General features: G+C 37.1%; 2 protein-coding genes across 2 annotated transcripts in view; one reads left to right on the plus strand and one right to left on the minus strand.

Moving 5' to 3' along the window:
- The window catches only part of LOC127625827 (platelet-activating factor acetylhydrolase IB subunit alpha2-like), a 28,952-nt gene extending 9,237 nt beyond the window's left edge, over positions 1-19,715 (minus strand). Inside the window, exon 1 of the mRNA XM_052101251.1 lies at positions 19,485-19,715. The gene's annotated coding sequence lies outside the window, so the exon portion shown is untranslated. The remainder of the gene's footprint in view (positions 1-19,484) is intronic.
- On the plus strand, positions 1,062-14,262 carry mpzl2b (myelin protein zero-like 2b). Its single transcript, XM_052101210.1, has 4 exons — positions 1,062-1,272; positions 4,437-4,603; positions 4,852-5,062; positions 9,606-14,262. Exons 1-4 carry the CDS (start codon positions 1,095-1,097, stop codon positions 9,767-9,769), a joined length of 720 nt encoding a protein of 239 aa, XP_051957170.1. The 5' UTR covers positions 1,062-1,094; the 3' UTR covers positions 9,770-14,262.
- Positions 19,716-20,091: the final 376 nt, after the last annotated feature.

The following is a 20,091-nucleotide window of genomic DNA, read 5'->3' on the forward strand; positions in this document are numbered from 1 at the left end:
CTGGGAAGGAGAGCTGAATTGATTTAGGTTTTGCTATGATTGCGTCATTGCAAACGAAAGGCGTCCAAAGGCCAAACCCATTTACAATATTCATAACTACGAAGTGAAAATGCAAAATGCTTGTATGTGCCTAAATATATATATTGTTTTTTTATTAACGAGGCCCATTTGCAGAACCGCTGCGTTATTTCAATATACCACAAGATGTCAGCAGACCACTAAATGCCACACCTGATCTGTCATAACACTAAATACTAAAAGTAAAATGGTAAATGGTCTACACTTAGGCTACATAGAGCCTTTTTAACCTTAGCGGTATTCAAAGGTCTCATTCACCTATTCACACATACATTCACACACCAATGACGGCAGAACTATACCATGTAAGGTGCTAGCATGCCATTGGAAGCAACTTGGGGTTCAGTGTCTTGCACAAGGGCACTTCGGCATGTGGAGTCCTGTGGGCCAGGAATCAAACCACCAACACGAGTAGTGGCCAACCCGCTCTACCACCTGAGCCACATTAGTAAAGTAGTAATGGAAACATTCCGACAGAATATGGGGGCCCTAAGGGATATATCCAAACTAAATCTGGATATAGGCTATTAATTACTCGAAACACACAATAACTTAACAAATTAACAATGCTCGACTTATATAGCCTAAATAACGCAATAAAAATGTAAATGAATGAATAAATAATTAACGACCTTTCTGCAAGTGGCCGCTTATAGCTGAACGGCACTGCTTTCTAAGTTAACATTTGTATCTTTTTTTAAAAAGATGCATGTTTGCAGTTATATGTAACTCTCGCGCCATTTGTCCAAGCAGAAAAACAAACGAAAAGAATGCATTGGCCTACATATCATTAACAAACAAAGTGACTGATCGTTTCCTTTTGCTTATGTTGTCACTTCGCCTGTGAGTAGCATGCACATACATGCACTTGTTACGCAGAAAAGAGCAGGAGTAATGTACTTTAACTATTTTGCCTTACAGGTTTTTGATGACGCCTTTTTTTTTTTTTTTTCAAAACTCCTCCTCTTTCTATTCTTCTCACGGAGAAGTTGGTTAATTATGTGGGACGTTTCCGCATGGCCGCTTTGCTCAGAGGTGCCGAAGTCCGATTGATACTTCATAATTCGTCTAGATATAGAATTAACAGTTGTATAATTTGTTGGAGCTCTTTTAGCTCCTCTAGTAGGCCTATTTGTCTTATGAGTCGAGTATGGATTTACTTGTTTGCTGCGCTGTGCGCGCTCGTCTCACCAGGTGAGTGTCTGTCCTACTTCCTGTCTCCACCTTTGGTTTCTGAAAAATTATCAAATAACTTCCTGGTAATGTAGCCTATTTTTCCCCATGATCTTTGATTTAGCGAGTTATGATTTGAGGTGTGTGAAACACGCTATTCCTACTTGTTAAATCTTTTGACATAGTCACTTATGCTGTCACTTTCGTGATGAGTTAAATCGGGCAGTCTCGAAGTTACATAAAACAATTGGGTCTTTGGCAAGAAGGTTTGTTTTAACTACGACCGGTTTACTAGTTTTAGTGTTTCTTTAACATAAGATGATAAAATAAGATTATAAGAGATTAGATAGATCCCCAAAGGGTAATGCTGGCATTACAGAAGCTTGAAGTGGATAGCAGGTGCCGTACAGAAGATTAAAACAAGATAAAAACAATTGAAATAAATACAGTTTAGAAATAGTATATATACAAGTAATACAAATAAAATCTAAAATGAAAAGCAATACACAACATATGCCCCTATACATATCTATAAGTATTTACAAATAGCCCAAACAAATGTTACTGCAGTGTGTAGAGAGTGACCGATTGCAACAGATTTAGTATAGATTGAGTGGCTCAAGTCTCAGCTTGAGCAGAGTTAAACACCCTGATGACAGCAGGATCTGTGAAGCTTTACCTTGCACACTAATGCTTAGTAATTAGTTCATGTAGTTTCTGAACAATCTTTGCAGTGCAAATGAATGTGTTGATTCATTATTGCCAAACTTGTTTGTCAAAAACCCTTGTTAGATGCTTGGAGAAAAAAGTGGATTTTATAATTTTCTGTTCAATTGTGGATTGCATGATCGTCAAAATGAAAAATACAGAAACACTACAGAGATTTATTCTGAATATAGAGATTGTCATTTATGAATTCTGAAATATAGACCAAAGAAAATTGTTGATGTAAAATTATGTTAATTTCATGTGAGAAGTTTTGCTTTATCTGAATGCATTGTTCTGATCAGGGGCTGTAAATTACAGAGATTCTGTTTTGTTTTCAACCTTCTATATTTAATAGAGCAACAAACATACAGAACAGTCACATCCAGACTTGTATTTGTGTAATAAGCCAGGCGTTGTGTTTTAAAATCTCCTTGAAGAATAATGCATGTGTGTTAGGGCTATGCACATTGCAGCAGCTGTTTGAAAAGAGGGTTCACTGTGAGTTAGTGTATTCAGCACATACATGCTTGTTTATTTAAATTGAGGGAAAGGTTCAGTGTGTGAGAGAGAATTGAGTCACAGTTGTACCCTGGTTTATTTTTAACCATTTGTTTTCGTTTGCTTCTTTTATTAATTTTTGGCAGATCAAATGTCTGTTGAATAGGATACAACAGGGCTAAAGGTCCCCTGGGGTAAAAAGCACATTTGATTTTCTCCCAAAACACTTAATAGAAACAAAAACTACCACAGTACTTTCCTTAACACCTGTTTGTCACTTTACAATGCAAAATATTCCTGATCCATGAAATCAACTAGTAACAACTAGTATTTGGGGTAAAAAGCCCCCCTGTTGAAGGGACTAAAGGCTCCCATAAAACAATGTTTTTCTTGGTGAATAGATTTCTAATGACAAATGTTCAAAGTGGGCACATTGACTGATCCAATCACAATGATTTATTTGTTTATACTGAAGAATACTTGAGATGTTGTGGAATGCCAAATGTGATCAAATTAACAGGAAACGTTTGGCTCTTTACTCAAGTAGTTATTTTGAATAAACATAATCTTAACTCGTTACTCAAAAAAGCAACCTGCAGTCTCAAAAGTATTTGCCAGTTTGTTTATATTGCCCTATAGCTATTGTCCCCATACAATATCAATATAACCCCCTGGGAGTTTTTATCAAAACAACCATTCCATTAGTTTAGTTTCTATTTAAACAAATTATGTTGCTCCATTATTAATTAATAAAAAGAAGTGCACTTTTCAATCTTGATAAATGAACTGACCAGAAATAAGCACATTTTCCTTAAGATGTGCCTTTAGCCCCATTGTACCCTACTGATAATTCAGTTCTAGGATCTATCCGAGTAAGATTGCAACAGCATCTGCACTCGTTAAGATGTCCGTGGCGCAGTTCCGAAGGAGCGTGCGTGTTTGAGTTTGTCAGGACATAGTTCAGTTTCTCTCTTCTCCAAAACATGAACCAGCAACTTTTAGGTGAGCTCAATTTATCGAGTCTTATTCAATCAAATGTATTTATGTAAATTGTTTAGTCACTGGGTGAAGTTAAACTACATAAAAAAAGTCAAAGCTGTTACAGAGGTGTTGTCAGCTCATATGCACAACCATATTTCACAAAAGATAAATCGATGATGAAAACCAAAGCTTCAAAGAAAGTACACAGGACAATTAGCTTTTTATTCTCATTTTTTTTCTCTGTAGTTTGTAAAATGATTGTGAGGAGTCACTGAACTCACCTATGCATAAATCCTGACAGTGTTTAGTTGTATACAGATGTGTGTCAGCGTTCACAATCCTGAACATCATCACATCAGTTTTGTTCATTGTTTCTTATTATTATTTATTATATGCAAAGTATATGGCTCCTGTGTGCAAATTCATGTGTGCAGGACAAGAAAAGTGTAATTGTGGGAGTATAACAGACTCAATGCTCTTTTTTTCAGTTTTATGCTACATTATTTTGTGTAAAAAGGGATTCTACATTAGATTGCCATTGTTCTCTTATGTGGGTTGATATGGTCAAAGATACAGCAGTTCTAAATCTTCTTCGTCAACAGTAAACCTACATTGTATGTTTTTATTTTCAAAGTTAATCAAAACCTATTTGTTAGTTTAGGGTGTGAGGTCATGTTTGTTCTTCAGCCAGATCTTAAAGAATTTACAGCCAGACTCAAATGTTAATTAAATACCTCTTTTAATGTAATTACATACTATTTTATTGTAAATAAATAATAGGAACAGTTTTATTTTTGTGTTAGGTAAGATAATTCCAGAAAAAAGGCCAGAGAATTGACATTATAGTGCCAAGGTTAGACTGAGAGAATGTAAATAACACCCAACTCAACATTCCATGGACTCACACACACAAATTAAACTGTGGTGAATGTGTTGAAATCAGCTGTTTGTGTCCGCTATATGCTCCTCTTTGAAACAACAAAATTCATGGTTACCAGGTGTATATCAGGTGGAGGGAATGGAGGTGTTTACATCAAAAGAGTTGGAGGCAGTCAACGGAACAGATGTACGGCTCAAATGTACATTTAAATCCACCCATCCGCTCTCTGAAGACAGAATTTCTGTATCCTGGAGTTTCCGGCCACTCGGAAAGGCAGAAGAATCGGTGAGACATTGTGGGAATGGGTGTAAAATTGCAAGTGAGTTAATGTATCTGAGTGAAGGATTCTGGTAATTAATGGGTGAAATGAGGTTTACAGCATGTTTTTAGAATCACCTTAAATAACAAACAAGTGCTCCTACAATCTGTTCTCTTCAACAGTCTGCTATCTGTTTCCCCTCTCCTCCCTATCTTGCTCTCATTCTGCTTTCACTTCTTTACCTCATGCTTCCTTATTTTTTTCTTTGTCATAGTTTTTTCTCTACCAAGGAAATGCATATCCCCCAACAATTGGCTTGTTAAAGGGTCATGCTGCATGGTCTGGTGATGTAATGAAGGGTGATGCCTCCATCACACTGCAGGATGTGCAGTTCAGCTTTAACGGAACCTACAACTGCCAAGTCCGAAATCCACCCGACATCCAGGGGACTGCTGGCGTGATCAGCCTCAAAGTCGTCCAAAAAGGTGAGACCAAATACTGACTTACTGTGAAGCTGACAATATATTTCAACAATACCTTTTATGAAAGGCATTGTTGATCCAAAAATGAAATATTCTGTCATAATTTACTCATGTCTTTCTGAATTTGTATGACGTTCTTCTTCATGGAAGATAAAAAGAAGATATGCAGAATATTGCAGAATGTCTAGAGTGCCAATTTCCATGGTTAGAAATGGGACTGCTCCATAAATGACTGGAAAGCACCTTAAAAAGCACCATAAAAGTATTACATACATCTGATGCTTTATATTCTGAAGTCTTCTGAAGCCATATGATAGCTTTGTGTGAGGAAAACACAAGTCATCATCTGCTAAAATTCTTCCACAATGTGCTTAAGCTAAGAACACACAAACAATTATATTCTTTCATGTCTTTACTGGACACATCCCATTAAACATTCACAGTGTTGTAGAAAAAGTAAACCCCTTTGCTAAAGATGACAAAAAAGCTAATTAGAGTCAGGATTTGGCAAACCTGGCATCCAATTAATGAAACGAGATTGGGGGTGTGGGTTAGAGCTACTCTAACTTATAAAATTAACTCAAACATTTTGAGTTTGCTATTCACAAGAAGTATTTGCTGACGTGGACCATGCCTAGCAAAAAAGAGATTTCCGAAGACCTACGGTCAAGAACGGTTGCTTTGTATAAAGCTGAAAAGGATTACAAAGCTGTCTTGAAGTGCTTAGATATTCATCCGTCCACAGACTATTTAGTACTGTGGCTACTTTCCCTAGAAGTGGCCGTCCAGCTAAAATGATTCAAAGAGCACATGGCAGAATGCTCAATAAGGTAAAAAAGAACCTTAGAGTGACAGATAAAAACTTGATGGAATCATTGGAACTGGTTAACATCTCTATTCATGAGTCTGCTATATGGAAAACATTAAACAGGCATGGTGTCCTGCCATGAAGGTCGCTGCTGTTTTCCATCTAAAACTTTCTGTGCACCTGAAGTTTTCCAAAGACGACCTTGACACTCCACAATGCTACTGGTAAAATGTTTTGTTGATTGATGAAACTAAGGTTGAATTGTTTGGGAAGAACTCTCAGCACTGCATATGGTGTAAAAAGGGCACTGCATCCAAGATTATAACATTATCACAACTGGGAAGTATGGTGGAGGGAGTATTATGATTTGGGTCTGCTTTGCTGCTTTGGGTCCTGGACCGCTTGCCATCCTCAAGGGAAAAATTAATTCCCAAGTTTATCAAGATATCCTAGAGGATAATGTCTGGATGGCTGTGCAACAGCTGAAGCTCAGTAGAAGTTGGGTGATGCAGAAGAACAATGACCCAAACATCGAAGTCAATCCACTACAAGATGGTTTCAAAAAAAGAAAATCTAACTTTTCGAGTGGCCCAGTGAGAGCCCAGACCTTAACCCAATAGAGATGCTGTGAAACAGGGCTGGACTGGCAATCTGGCATACCGGGCATTTTCTCGGTGGGCCGACGCACTTTGGGGACGATCATGGGCAGAATGGCCAGCGGGAGAACCGAGCGGGCCAGTGGGTCGTCCGAGAAATGTGCCAAATGGGCCGCGATAATCAAAAATGTGTCGCTGCGTTATGCAGAACGGACCACAAAAAAATGACTTCTGAACGTTGTCCAGGTCTAATTTGCAGCTTCTGGAAACACTTGGTTGAGGTGATTTCCAAAGAAGGATCGACCAGTTATTAAATCCTACACTGTAAAAAAAAAATCCTGTTGTTTTTACAAAAAACAAAACTGGCAGCTGTGGTTGCCAGAATAATTATGTTAAAAAAATACAGTACAAATGTAAACAACTTTACAGAACAACCTGGACATTTTACAGTTTAAAACTGTTGTAATTTACATTACCACGCTAGCATGTACACACAGGGAATTGTGGGAACTCCAGATTATTGTTTTTCTGTAATTTTAACAATAATTTACTGTAAGAAGTACATGTACTCTCTTGTTGAACATAATGTAAATTGTTACCTTTAATTATACAGGAAAATCATACTTTTTACATCTAAAAAATTGTAAAAACTACTTTATTATCTTTTTGGAATCACAAAAACTGGTTGAAAAAAATGTGGTTGCTTAGGAGACCTGGCAGGATTCACTCAGCACGCCCTGGATTCGAACTCACGACTCCAGGGCTGGTAGTCAGCGTCAATACTCTCTATACAGGCCCATATATATATATATATATATACACACACACACACGGCCAAAAGTTTGGAATAATGTACAGATTTTGCTGTTTTGGAAGGAAATTGGTCCTTTAATTCACCAAAGTGGCATTCAATTGATCACAAAGTATAGTCAGGACATTACTGATGTAAAAAAAACAGCACCATTACTATTTGAAGTCATTTTTTATCAAATCTAGACAGGTCCTATTTCAAGCAGCCATCACTCCAATACCTTATCCTTGAGTAATCATGCTAAATTGCTAATTCAGTACTAAAAAAAATCACTTGTCATTATATCAAACACAGTTGAAAGCTATTTGGTTCATTAAATAAAGGTTAACATTGTCTTTGTGTTTGTTTTTGAGTTGCCACAGTAAGCAATAGATTGGCTTGTATTAAGATCAATATTAGGTCAAGATGGCAAAAAAGAAACTGCTTTCTCTAGTATCTCGTCAGTCAATAATTGTTTTGAGGAATGAAGGCTATACAATGCTTTAAATTGCCAAAAAACTGAAGATTTCATACAAAGGTGTACACTACAGTCTTAAAAGACAAAGGACAACTGGCTCTAACAAGGACAGAAAGAGATATGTTCCCATGAAACCTTGCGCACTTTACAACTTTATGTGAAATTCCAAAGGATCGAACTCTCAACTCTTATTGGATGAGGTATTCAACAGAACGCCCCTCAACCATGATGTAATCGGGAGATGTGTAGGCTGGGTGACGACGGGAGGCCGTTTCCTTGCTCTGTTGGTGGGATGGTACAGCTGCTGATTCTCGGTGGGCTGGCGGAGAAATCAGTGGCGTCGACTTGGTTGAAGAGGGAAGAGAAATCTTTATTCTTCACTTCTGCAGGCAAACGGATGAAGATGCGGATTGCTCGGCGGTCTCCTTCGGATCCGTTAAAGTGTTTGGTGGAACACAGAGTAATCTCAACTCATCCAGCGAGATTGTATGGCCACAGTTTCAAGTCATACATTACTTCCTTGTGCAACAAGGCTACACCTGAGAGTAGCGATGATCTGCATCTACACACAGCAAGCAAAGCCGCTGGAAGCGATGCCCAGAAGGATCTCCGATGTATTTCTACTCCCGATGACATCATGGTTGAGGGGCGTTCTGTTGAGCACCTCATCCAATAGGAGTTGAGAGTTCGATTCTTTAGAATATCACACAGAGTTGTAAAGTGCGCAAGGCTTCATTGGATGTGTAGTCTATTTTGAACTCTCTTTGTTTTGATTTTGGCACAGTTTTTATCTGTAAGATTTATGACTGTGTGTATGTAGGCCTCAGTCAGGCTTTACGACTGTGTTAGGCCTGCCTTTGTCTTGTATCTGAATGCATGAGGCCCAACATTATTGTTCATTGACTAATATTAATGACATATTAGACAGTGCCAGGTCTACTGGACTTTTGGACTTTTATAGTATATTTTACTGTTTAGGTCAGAAAATGTGTATCCAAAGTAAGTACAGCAAGTCCACAAACACTCTCACAGCATGCTGCACATTAAACATGCACACAGAGAGAAGTTGCCTTTCAGTAAGTAAAAAAGCATACAGGTACCGAAATAAAAAGTGATCTTTAAGATTCTCATTATTTGAGTTTCTCTCTCTAGTCTCTTTTCCCTTTGGCCTGTTAATGAGATCAACTTGTGGTTGTCTTACAATTAGCTGACATAATGAGCACGCCTGGCATAGAGTAAAAGATTGATCTTGTGAATCGATATCAGGATTTTTATTTTCTTCTACCCAGCCCATTGATGAGTTAGGGAGATTTACAGACTTTCTTTAATGAACAAAGCTATCGTATCACTTCAAAAGACTTTGAATATAGTGCATTAATTATATGGACCACTTTTATGGAACTTTATAGCGTGATCACTGTTCATTAGTTCTTTGGCATGATTGTGGATATTTGTATTTTCTGAGCAGATATTGGAGGTGAAGGTTGCACAAGATGTTGTGTTCTTTCTTTAGCCTTGTTGATGAGATACACTTGTCCTTCAACCACTGGTATCAGTATATGAAACTGCTAGGCTTTTCACAGCACTCACACAAAGTATAACAATATAGTACAAGTATACAGTGTGAAGAGTGAGTGTGATATAGTTTTCTAGCCATTCTTAAATCAATTTGACTCAATTGCCCAAATGCATGAAGGGCTGCTGATGGCCCTGCTATGTCTATAATGTGCTGTCTTACAAAAGAGTTTTCAGAAAAATTTAGATTTTGGTTTACTTTTAAAGTTTCCTTCATTGTGTTTGTAGTACAGCTCATACAGCATTTATCCTTTAATGAACAGACATTCTCTCTCTCTCTCTCTCTCAACCCCTTTCAGTGTCATTCTCTGAAATTGGAATTCTGGCTATAGCTGTGGGTGGATGCATTGGTGTCATTTTCCTAATCCTGCTCATCTACATCATTGTGCGGTCATACCGAAGACGGGACCCTGACATGGGCACTGAGATGCAAGAAGAAAGATATAAGGATCAGGTGTTGTAAGAGAGGACACTTGACTCTGGGTTCTAGTGAGTCTACTATTAGTGCTGTGTCTGTGGACTAACCTGTCTTTCACTTCCTAACTGCTTCTGAATAGTGATGCACAATAATTGTATCCAATTCTAACCCATAATCTTCTTATTATACTTTATAAAATAACAGAAAGTCCTAAATATCAAGACACCAAGATTGTCACTTGGACTTACTTCGGAAGAATTTTAAAGAGATTTAAATTTTTTGTTTAAAATATCATTTTTATACATTACATTTGAAAGTTTTATTCGATTTTACACAGGATATAAAGAGTTGTTTTAAATATTATTTTTGATAAAATGATGTATTAAAACATCAGGTGATGGGATTAATACATTTTATACAATAAAAATTTGAAAGACAAATTCTGATATAATTTTTTTTTTTTCCTCAAAGAAACAATGTCAGTTTCAGCACATTGTTGAGATGTGTCTAATATAAACCTTAAAGAACATGTGGCTCATGGAAGTGGACTTTTACTTGATATATGTATACCTTAGCATTTTTCCACTATACATTCCATGTTTGTCCATATATGTCAATTTGTATGTTCACACGTGTACATGATTTGCATATATAGCCTACATAGTGGTTTGCACAGGTGGCATGTATCTCTGCATCTATGTCTGGATGTGTTACTGTGTAGGTGTGGTTTATAAACCAGTGCAACAAAGGAAGCTATCCGATTAAAAGGGCCACAGAAGGTTCTGGAAATGTACAGCTTGGATGGAGTGGATCAGACTGTAACCATAAACATGACTGAACAAAAACAAAACCTGCCGATCTCAGTACATAAACCTCACGTCTTTAAAGGGTTTAGAATATACATACTCTGTTTTGTGGTGACCATGATTCTTTCAGTTGATTTCCATGTTGCAAACTGCAGTGTTCTAAATTAGTTAATAGAACCCTTTAAACTTAGTATACAATTCAATATAAAATATACAACAATTAGTTCCGGTCTTCTAATCTGATTGAACGATAGACGTTCTATGAGTACTGATGGTCTGACACATCAGCTCTCCGACGCTTCACTGTGTGTATCACATGCTTGTGTTCATGCTGTTCTAAACTAAAGTGTAAGAGCAGTGCAGATGTGTTAGGAGCAATATGTCTCTTTACATTTAATATTGTGACATTACATATTTTAGCCAGCAGGTGGAGGTAAAATAATTTTTTTTGTGTGTAATATGAGCCAGTGGGTGGTATGAAGTTAGTCAGTGTCACTCAGTGTTTACATTCAACAGCACTCCGTGATTGCTCGTATTACTACTAAAGCTAGGAAATAGCTTTAAACTAATAATTTCAGCATTAAGGCTCATCAGAGCTGAGAGACTCAACAGACTAATTAACTCAAGTTGCTTACCTTACTGGAGTTTCCACATTGCAGAGGACATACTGTAAAATGGTGGAGGAGATTGCGGTTTCTATAGTGGATGGCTCTTGCGCACCAGCTACCGTGAAATAGGAAGGAATTTGGACAGCTATTTTTCCACTCAGAATATAGAATGCATTTGACCAAAATGACATTGTCATTAGAAAGCTCACTAACAAACTACAGCATCATCAACAGGTGATCGCACATGCTCCACATCTCTCTCTCCACAATTTTTTTTTATGCCCGTTTTGAAACATAACTGTTTTGTAAAATTTCCCTAAAATGATTTAATAGATTTGTATTTTAAGATTTTATATTTTACAAAGTAAACTTGACATTTTTAAAACCTTGTGTGTGGATTTTTGCTAGTGTTCAAGTTTTATGTGCTCTTTTAAAACATAAGTTTAGTTAAAACAAAGTTAGTATAAAAAGTGACTAAAGTACAGTATCTGTTTGCACAATGACCTTGTTTATGTGCACTTAAGAAAACAAATACACTTATTTCAGGGTTTTTGCAGAAAGTGGCATGAAACGCCATGTAAATGAGAACGTTGGTCTTTACGCCACTTAAGGGATTTAGAGAAAGTGGTTTAACACACCTAGGTTTTTCCCCGGAGAACGTTGTTTATCTGGCCATGTAAACACAAGCAGCATTCTCACAGGTTTTTGAAGAGTGCGCATGTGCTGAACAGAGCGGGGTAACGTCATCGGATGGAGCGGAACAAGAGGTAAACAAAACAGAAAGACTTAAACATTTCCGGGAGTACAGTAGAGAAAGCACATACACAATAAACTATACTCATTGGGTGAATTGGGCTTTTACATAAGAGAGAAAACCCTACTATTGCTGAGCAATTCTGCTGCAGGTCGCGACAGAAATTTAAGGAAACAAACACAGCAACCACAGTAGAATATATGTAAATAAAGCGGAGCAACAGGGAAGAATATAACAGTCTTTCTTAGATGCCATGGTTGTTATTTACACAAGCGTTGCGGTAATATTACGTTGCTATGGAGAATGCTGCTTTCTCACCAAGCCACATGTGTACGCCGCTTATATGGTAGGCTACATGTAAACAGGAATGCAGCTTTCTCTTAACAAGCCGCGTTCTCGCAACACGCTGCTTTCTGGTGTCCATGTAAACGCACATTGTTTTCTAGCACATATAACCTACTGGTCTGTTTGTGTCCCAGCTAATAATGGACTTTAATATCTTGTAAGGATAAAGTGCTAAACCAACTTTTGTTGTCATTTTTGGGTGTGCCTGCATTTAATTTCCCGATCGTATTAGTACCATGCCCTTTTTATAATAGCAGAGTGATTTATCAGAGCTGGACTTGGTAAATAATCAAGCAAACTTTACAAAGTAGGCCTCAAACAATTTGATGATCTTTTACTGCAACTTTGGTATTGCAAACTCTAAATGTATTATCAAAACCAGGCAGTATTGTTTATTGGATAAAAAAAAAAAAAGGATTTACCATACCTTCCCTAAAATTCTATGGAGCCAGAAATATGCCAAAACAATTTGAATAATAGACTTTTGAATTTGAATTATTATGTTGTATTTTAAATAGGTTTGAATTGGAATTTTTACAAATTCAATCCTGGACATTTCATATTTAACCAAATTGAAATTGTTTTTTTTTAATGGCACAATTTTATAAATATGTATTTTCAAACAGCAAATTTTTGGTTTACACTGTAAATATCCCGTTTTAAAAAATACAGCTTCAAGATGAAGAAGAAATTCAGAACACCAAATTCAATATTCTAAAATTCAAACCGCAGAAATTCAGATCTACAGAAAGTGGGTCAGAGATCAAGCTCCCGTGTTCCACAAGGAAGAGTAGAGGGTCTCAGATAAGTCGAACGGAGCATTTTGGCCAATTACAGGTCGAGGTGCAATAATTCTCTGGCACGAGCGTGATTCAAAAGGTCGCCATTCTGACCATGAAGTGGTTCTTAAATTTTATGATTTATATTTTTATGGTTAGCACATTCTCAGCCCATGAGACATTTGTCTAAGCGGTCTCTAGTATTTGTTTTAGTATGAAGTATATTTAGTATGAAAGTGATTAGTATGCGTAAGATAAATCATCACATATAACTCAATAATTAATGTAATTCTGCTTCATTCTGTGATCGGAATCCACATCAGATCCAACTCAGATGTTATTTCAAACACTTGTTGGTGTTTGTAAGTGCGTTTTGAGCTCAAGACATGAACATCATGAATGATCATTCAGATGTGTGTGATTTAGCAGGCGTGATTACATTATACGATTAATTTCATGCAAATTGTAGGCTTATTGTAAGGCATAAGACAGTTGCAGCTCATACAGAACACTGCTGCCAGGATTCTGAGCAGAACCAGAAAATATGAACATATCACACCAGTCCTCAGGTCTTTACGCTGGCTCCCAGTTACATTTAGGATTGATTTTAAAGTATTATTACTGGTATATAAATCACTCAATGGGCTAGGACCTCAATATATTGCAGATATGCTCACTGAATATAAACCCAACAGATCACTCAGATCATTAGAATCACATCAGCTAGAAATACCAAGGGTTCACTCTAAGCAAGGAGAGTCTGCATTTAGCTATTATGCCAGCCGCAGCTGGAACCAGCTTCCAGAAGAGATCAGATGTGCTTCTACAGTAGACACATTCAAATCCAGACTCAAAACACATCTGTTTAGCTGTGCATTTACTGAATGAGCACTGTGCCACTGTGTGTCCGACTGTTTGTACTGTATTTTATTTTATTTTATATTCTAAACTGTTTCAATTATTCTTATATATATTTTTTTTTTAATTCTTATTTTAATCTCTTCTATGTAAAGCACTTTGAATTACCATTGTGTATGAAATGTGCTACATAAATAAACTTGCCTTGCCTTGCCATTTAATGGCTAATTTACACACCGAACTCCAACAAACATTACAAACACAGTATGACTGTCATTCTCACATGTGCACATCCCTATTGATGTTTAGTCATTATGCCATTTATTTTTAGTTTGACTGTCAGAATAAAATAAATGGAACATTTCACGTGTTCTTGTCATAAATCTTCAAAGCTGCAAAATAAGTTTAAACAAGCAGCATATAAAGGTTCAATTTTGGGTAATGTTGATTATTGTTAATAATATCAATGTAAAAATGTATAAGCCTTTTTACTGTTTCATAATTTTATTAATCATTATGGTCATCATTATGAAGGCATTTCAACGCCATTAATCCGCACGCGTTATTGATGCTCGCATGTGCGATAGAGTAAAGCCGCGTGAGGAATAACAACATACGTAATATAAAATTTGGCAAAATCACACTTATAATTCAAATTCAAAAGTCTATTATTCAAATTTACACAATACAAATTCAAATTGTTTTGTCATATTTCTGGCTCCATAAAAATTCTAGCCTTCACAGTCAGCAGTCAACAATAACGTTTTTGTGAAATAGCATCCTCTAGAGGCAGTAAGTGTCTTGTATTCTGAAAGAGTAACAACACAAGTTTAGATTTCATTGTACAATCTACAAAAGGAGATTCACCCTCCCTTAAATGGAGAATGACTTTGCTAGGTCTCCTTTGATGTTACATAATTGTGCCTTTCAGTGCATAATTTATTCTTTCATGATGTAAAACGATATTCTGATTAAATGTATGTGCTTGTGAAACAGAGATAAAATATGCATTAAATAAATCCTGGTATTACTCAGCATTAGACTGATAAGCTATTTTTATGTGACTGGTCTGAGGCTCAATCATGAGCCTGTTTATTATAAAAGCATGCTTCTTCATCCTGCTGCTGATGTCCTCTTTGTTGTACTGCGATAAGAGACTGTAAGTAGTAATTGAATTTGTAGATTTTCAACTGTTTCAACCAAACTCATGCAAACAGAGAACCTGAATTCCTATAGGCCTACATGAGTGTGTATGTGTGTGTTTGCACACTCACTGCGGTATACCAGAGAGTGCTGAATGATGCTCGTCCCCTGCCAGACTCTTTGCTGCACCAGCAGAGGACACCTCTGGGTGTGTGTCTGTGTGTGTGATGAGAAAGAAATGCAGCATCGGTGGGAACTGGTCCAGAAAAGCAGAAAAAAGCCTAGGCACATTCAGTGCAGCTCATTGCTGCAGACCAGCTCAAGAGCCTCAAAACGGACCTCAGAATTCTGAACCGCAGCCCTGATGCACTCACACTCACTCACTTACTCACTCACTCACTCACTCTCAATTGCTTGTACCATTGTCTTCAATTCAGGTGCTACAACACTATGACCATGGGAGATATATTAATTTGTCAATTTTCTTAAAAATAGATATTTTGTCCCCTGACTAATAATAATATCCACAATTTGGATATTGTAAAAACTGAAATCACCTACATTGTGGGGGCCAGCAAAGATTAAACTGAAATGGCATAAAAATAAAACATACTAAATAATGTCTTTAAAAAATGTCAAAATATCATTAGTGCAGTATAAAAGAAGTGGTGGTGGCGTAGTGGGCTAAAGCACATAACTATCAATCAGAAGGCCCCTGGTTCGAGCTCCACAGCCACCACCATTGTGTCCTTGAGGAAGGCACTTAACTCCAGGTTGCTCCGGGGGGATTGTCCCTTAAGTGCACTGTAAGTCGCTTTGGATAAATTCTGTCAAATGCATAAATGTAAATGTAAATAAAACAATAGAAGTAAATGGAAAGTTCCTACAATGATAGAAAAGCTATTGTGTTTGAGTTTAGATTAGTTTGCCATTAACTTCTAAAAAAAGTAAAAAACTACCAGAAAACATTTATAAACCTCAGAATTTAATATTGTAACAGCATTTGTAACAGCCACAGCCAAATGGATCATTCATGCAACAACAGAGGTAACATTTTATAACATAATCCTTATTGAACTTGAGAGGATGAAGTTTACTGCAACATAATTTTAACACATCTCAAATTTATGTGGAAATAATGGAGAAAGAAATCTACATGTGGTGTGCAGTCCTCAATGGACAGGCCCAAACAAGGGCCTGATTTATCACAATAAGATAAGCTTCCAGCATAAGAATATCTTCTGCCCGCATAGGGGTAGATATGTAAAGGCACAGAGAATGAGTCAACAGAAATAACAGTGTGTGTGTGTAAAACTCCCCACATCTCCCTTTCCATTTTTTCACTTTTCCCAGTGTTTTTGCGGAAGGGGAGCCACCATTCAGCCACATATACAGTATGTATAGAGCCATGTTCAGTATATAATTTTAACACACACACATAATTAGTTTAAAAACAAACAAATTATATTTAAGTAAGAACAATAAAACTATGCATGCTAGTTCAAATATATCATTTATACCTAAAAAAAAAAAAACTTTGGAAATGTTATTTAAAAATGTTAAACTTCTATTTTAAAGTTGTCATGAACTACCTGTCAGTAAGTTCAGTTTCAAGAATTGTTAATATTAGTGTTGTCAGTCAATTAAAATATTTCAATAGCAATTAGTAGCATATTTTTCATAGTTAATCGCGATTAATCCCAGATTTCAAAATTGCAGAAATTTGAAAAAATAGAATACCAAATATGTAACAATAATGTTTTATTAACAAAGCATTACACAATATAAAGATAGAAATGCACTAAAATAACACCAATTCAAGTAACATTAACATTTTCCAGAGTGTAAGTGAGAGGCCCCGGTTCACATTTTTTTTAAACATACACTCACTAACTCTCCAAGCAGTCTTTACCTTTGTCTTTACAATCAAACAGATTTTGCCTTTTGAGACAATAGTTCAAGCCAACGATAATTCTTTCTAACAATAAATTTAAAAATGTATTTTTTCTTAACAGACCAGATTTATATATAAGCCTCTGAAATTACAACTAAACTTTACTTAAATCTGGGATTGCTTCAATCTCCGAAGCTGTTGTCTTCTCAGGTGTAAAAATCGCAAAATAATTCCATAAAATGACAGCCTTATTGCACAAGTTACGTTGGGTTCTATAGCGGGTGAAGTGCTCAAGGGCTTAGCCCCTTCCATTTGAACTCATTGCAGGTCTTCCGCCAGTAGTTGGCACTCACGCAACATAAGCAATTACGTATATCCGAGTCCATGAGACCAAGTGAAGTTAGCGAGGGAAGGTCATAAAAATGTTCAACTGTAATGCAGCCTAATTGGAAGAACTACATTTACATTTATGCATTTGGCAGATGCTTTTATCCAAAGCAACTTACAGTGCAATTATTACAGGGACAATCCCCCCAGAACAACCTGGAGTTAAGTGCCTTGCTCAAGGACACAATGGTGGTGGCCGTGGGGTTAGAACCTGTGACCTTCTGATTAACAGCCCTGTGCTTTAGCCACTACACCACCACCACTCCGAACACACAAACAACTAGTCCCCGTTGTTTGTGTGTTCATTGCAGAGGGCATTCATTCTCTTAAACTCTAATAATAAGCGTGGCTATACACTTTGCTTCAGCAATTGTGAAGCCGTATTTACATGATTTGCACCGCTTTGAACTAAACATGAAAAGCATCGCAGAGAGTGTATTTTTTGGCTTTTAGTGCTGGCACTGTCCATGTAATAATACTTCATTCAAATTGTCTGGTAAGATGGCAATTTTCTTGCTGTTGTGTGTGGGTTTATGGTGTGTACATCAGTGTAATATCCCCTAACACATTGCAAATGCAAAGGTTCCGCTCTATTCCAACCAGTGTTCAGAACTCACAGACCTGAATAAAATATCAGAATCAGTGGCATAACTTGGATCTTGCAGGCCCCAGTGTAAAGAACCTGTTGGGCCCCCTCCTTGTGTGGCCTCTGTCATTTTTCATCACCTAATGGGCCCCCCTCTCACCCCAGGCATTAGGGCAGCTACCCACTGTGCCCTCCCTGTAGTTACGCCCCTGGTTCGATTATAATGCCATATTGGTAACGCATACAAGAAAATGTATGCGTTAAACATTTTAAATTAATTAATGCATTAATTTCAACAGCTCTAGTAAATATATTTCTGAAAGTGATGATAACTTCAGTTCAGTTACTGATTCAGCAAGTCATTCAGCGAACATTTCGTCCGAGTGATTCAAACGGTCACTTATGAGTTTTAGTTTTTTTTTTTACTATTTACAAGTTCACTGGTTTAGTCCTGGAGTGCATTGAGGTAAACGGATTTGGCATGTTGTCCATAATGGAGGGGCTCAAGCACAGGACTAGGACATTACAGCAAGAAATAGAAAGACAATTTTGAAAAAATAATTGGCATAGGCATTATATAAAAGTAGAAATGGGGAGGTGCAAGGGAAGCAGCAACCTTTATATTTTTGGGATATGATTGGTAGGCCTAGATGAAGAAGCTCCTCCCTTACATTTTGAACTTTATTTAATTAAAATAACTTCAGTCATTTGCTTGTAAATTGAACTACACTGGTTGCGCTTGTTTCTGCATGTAACTCAATAGTAAGATGTGGTTTTGTTTTTTGCCATAATTTTATGAGATTTTTATTTAATTGCTTTTAATTTATACAGCAAGATCACAACTTGGTAAAATTTCTTCACAAAATGTTGTTATTTTGCTTGGGATTCAATAGCGGCGCTGTAGATTCAGTAGCGTGTTTCCTTTAATTACCCTTTTTATTCATTTATGGCCATATTTATTTTCTTTCAGTCTGTAACCCATACACACTGAATATCTCTCTGCCTTAGTTTTCTCTCTGTTGTTTTTGGTTTCATTTGTTAATACAGGCATCCCAACCTGCAAAAAGTCATTTCAGGGATGTATCCCGGACCCCTCCCCTAAAAGATATAAAAGCATAATATATAATTTCTTTAGGCTATAGGCCTATGCAATTATTTGTTAATTATGTAGATTACTTTTAATATAAACTGCTTATACTATTTATGTAAACTGCTTTTATTTATATTCCATTGCAACTTTAAACAGGTCTAAGGAGTTTATTGTTTTCATGTAGCCAGCCGGCCTGAATAATATGCACATGAAATTAAACTTGTTTAACTCACCTCAACATGTCTTTTACAATCATTTAACCCGCCATGGGCAATGCTGAAGTCACTGTTACAAACTGTACAGCGTGCAAGACTGTCATTATGTTTCACTCTTATTAGACAGGGGTACACTTTCGTGTAGTCTGGCGTAAAATGTGTCTTATATTTTCGCTTTTTGGGGCACTCTCCCTCTGCCATGGCGCTCCTGTGTCTATATACACTGAACTGATTAATTAGGTTCGGGAGAAGAGATAAAAGCCCGCCCACACTGACAATTGATTGGTTGACTTACCGAAACAGGCCAATCAGGATGCTCTCTGTCTTACATGCACTTCTTGATACACACACGCAAGGTCTCTCGCTCTCTCCCTCTCTGCCGTGCGCTCTACACGATTTGGAGCACAGTCTAACCGCTCTTGCTCGCTCGCTCTTGATTCCGGGAGATTTTAACTAATTTGCGGGCATCAGGGAGCCGCTATCAATACGCGGGACACTCCCGGAACTTCCGGGAGACTTGGGATGTCTGTTAATATGACTATGGCAGCTGATAACATGATGTGAAGTGTGTAATTTCTGCACTACCAGTGTCACCATACAGGGTTTCTGAACACTCCCCCAGTCTTCCATTGGTCAAAAAATTTACAGTCCTCTTCCAAACTTATGCCATTGGTTGAGTCAATGTTGCTGTGTCAGGCTGTTTGGAACACTTAAACAAAAGGCTGTGTCTTGATAGCACCACATTGTTTCACTCTGGGAAATCAGCCCACCAATGACTTAAAGTTGTCTCTGCATATTACGCTGAGAATGTAGACCTTTAACATAACAGAGTATTAATCCTTTGTTTAGAATTACCCAGAAACACCATAATTATCATAATCATTCCCTTTCATGGTCTTATG

The sequence above is a fragment of the Xyrauchen texanus genome, chromosome 3, assembly GCF_025860055.1.
Source record: "Xyrauchen texanus isolate HMW12.3.18 chromosome 3, RBS_HiC_50CHRs, whole genome shotgun sequence".
NCBI classification, from domain to species: domain Eukaryota; kingdom Metazoa; phylum Chordata; class Actinopteri; order Cypriniformes; family Catostomidae; genus Xyrauchen; species Xyrauchen texanus.

Bases quoted from the DNA above. Each gene is read 5' to 3' on its own strand.
- mpzl2b (XM_052101210.1), top strand. From the start codon at position 1,095: ATGGCCGCTTTGCTCAGAGGTGCCGAAGTCCGATTGATACTTCATAAT. The intron at 1,273-4,436 runs GTGAGTGTCTGT...CATGGTTACCAG, and splicing joins GTGCGCGCTCGTCTCACCAG to GTGTATATCAGGTGGAGGGA. The intron at 5,063-9,605 runs GTGAGACCAAAT...AACCCCTTTCAG, and splicing joins CCTCAAAGTCGTCCAAAAAG to TGTCATTCTCTGAAATTGGA.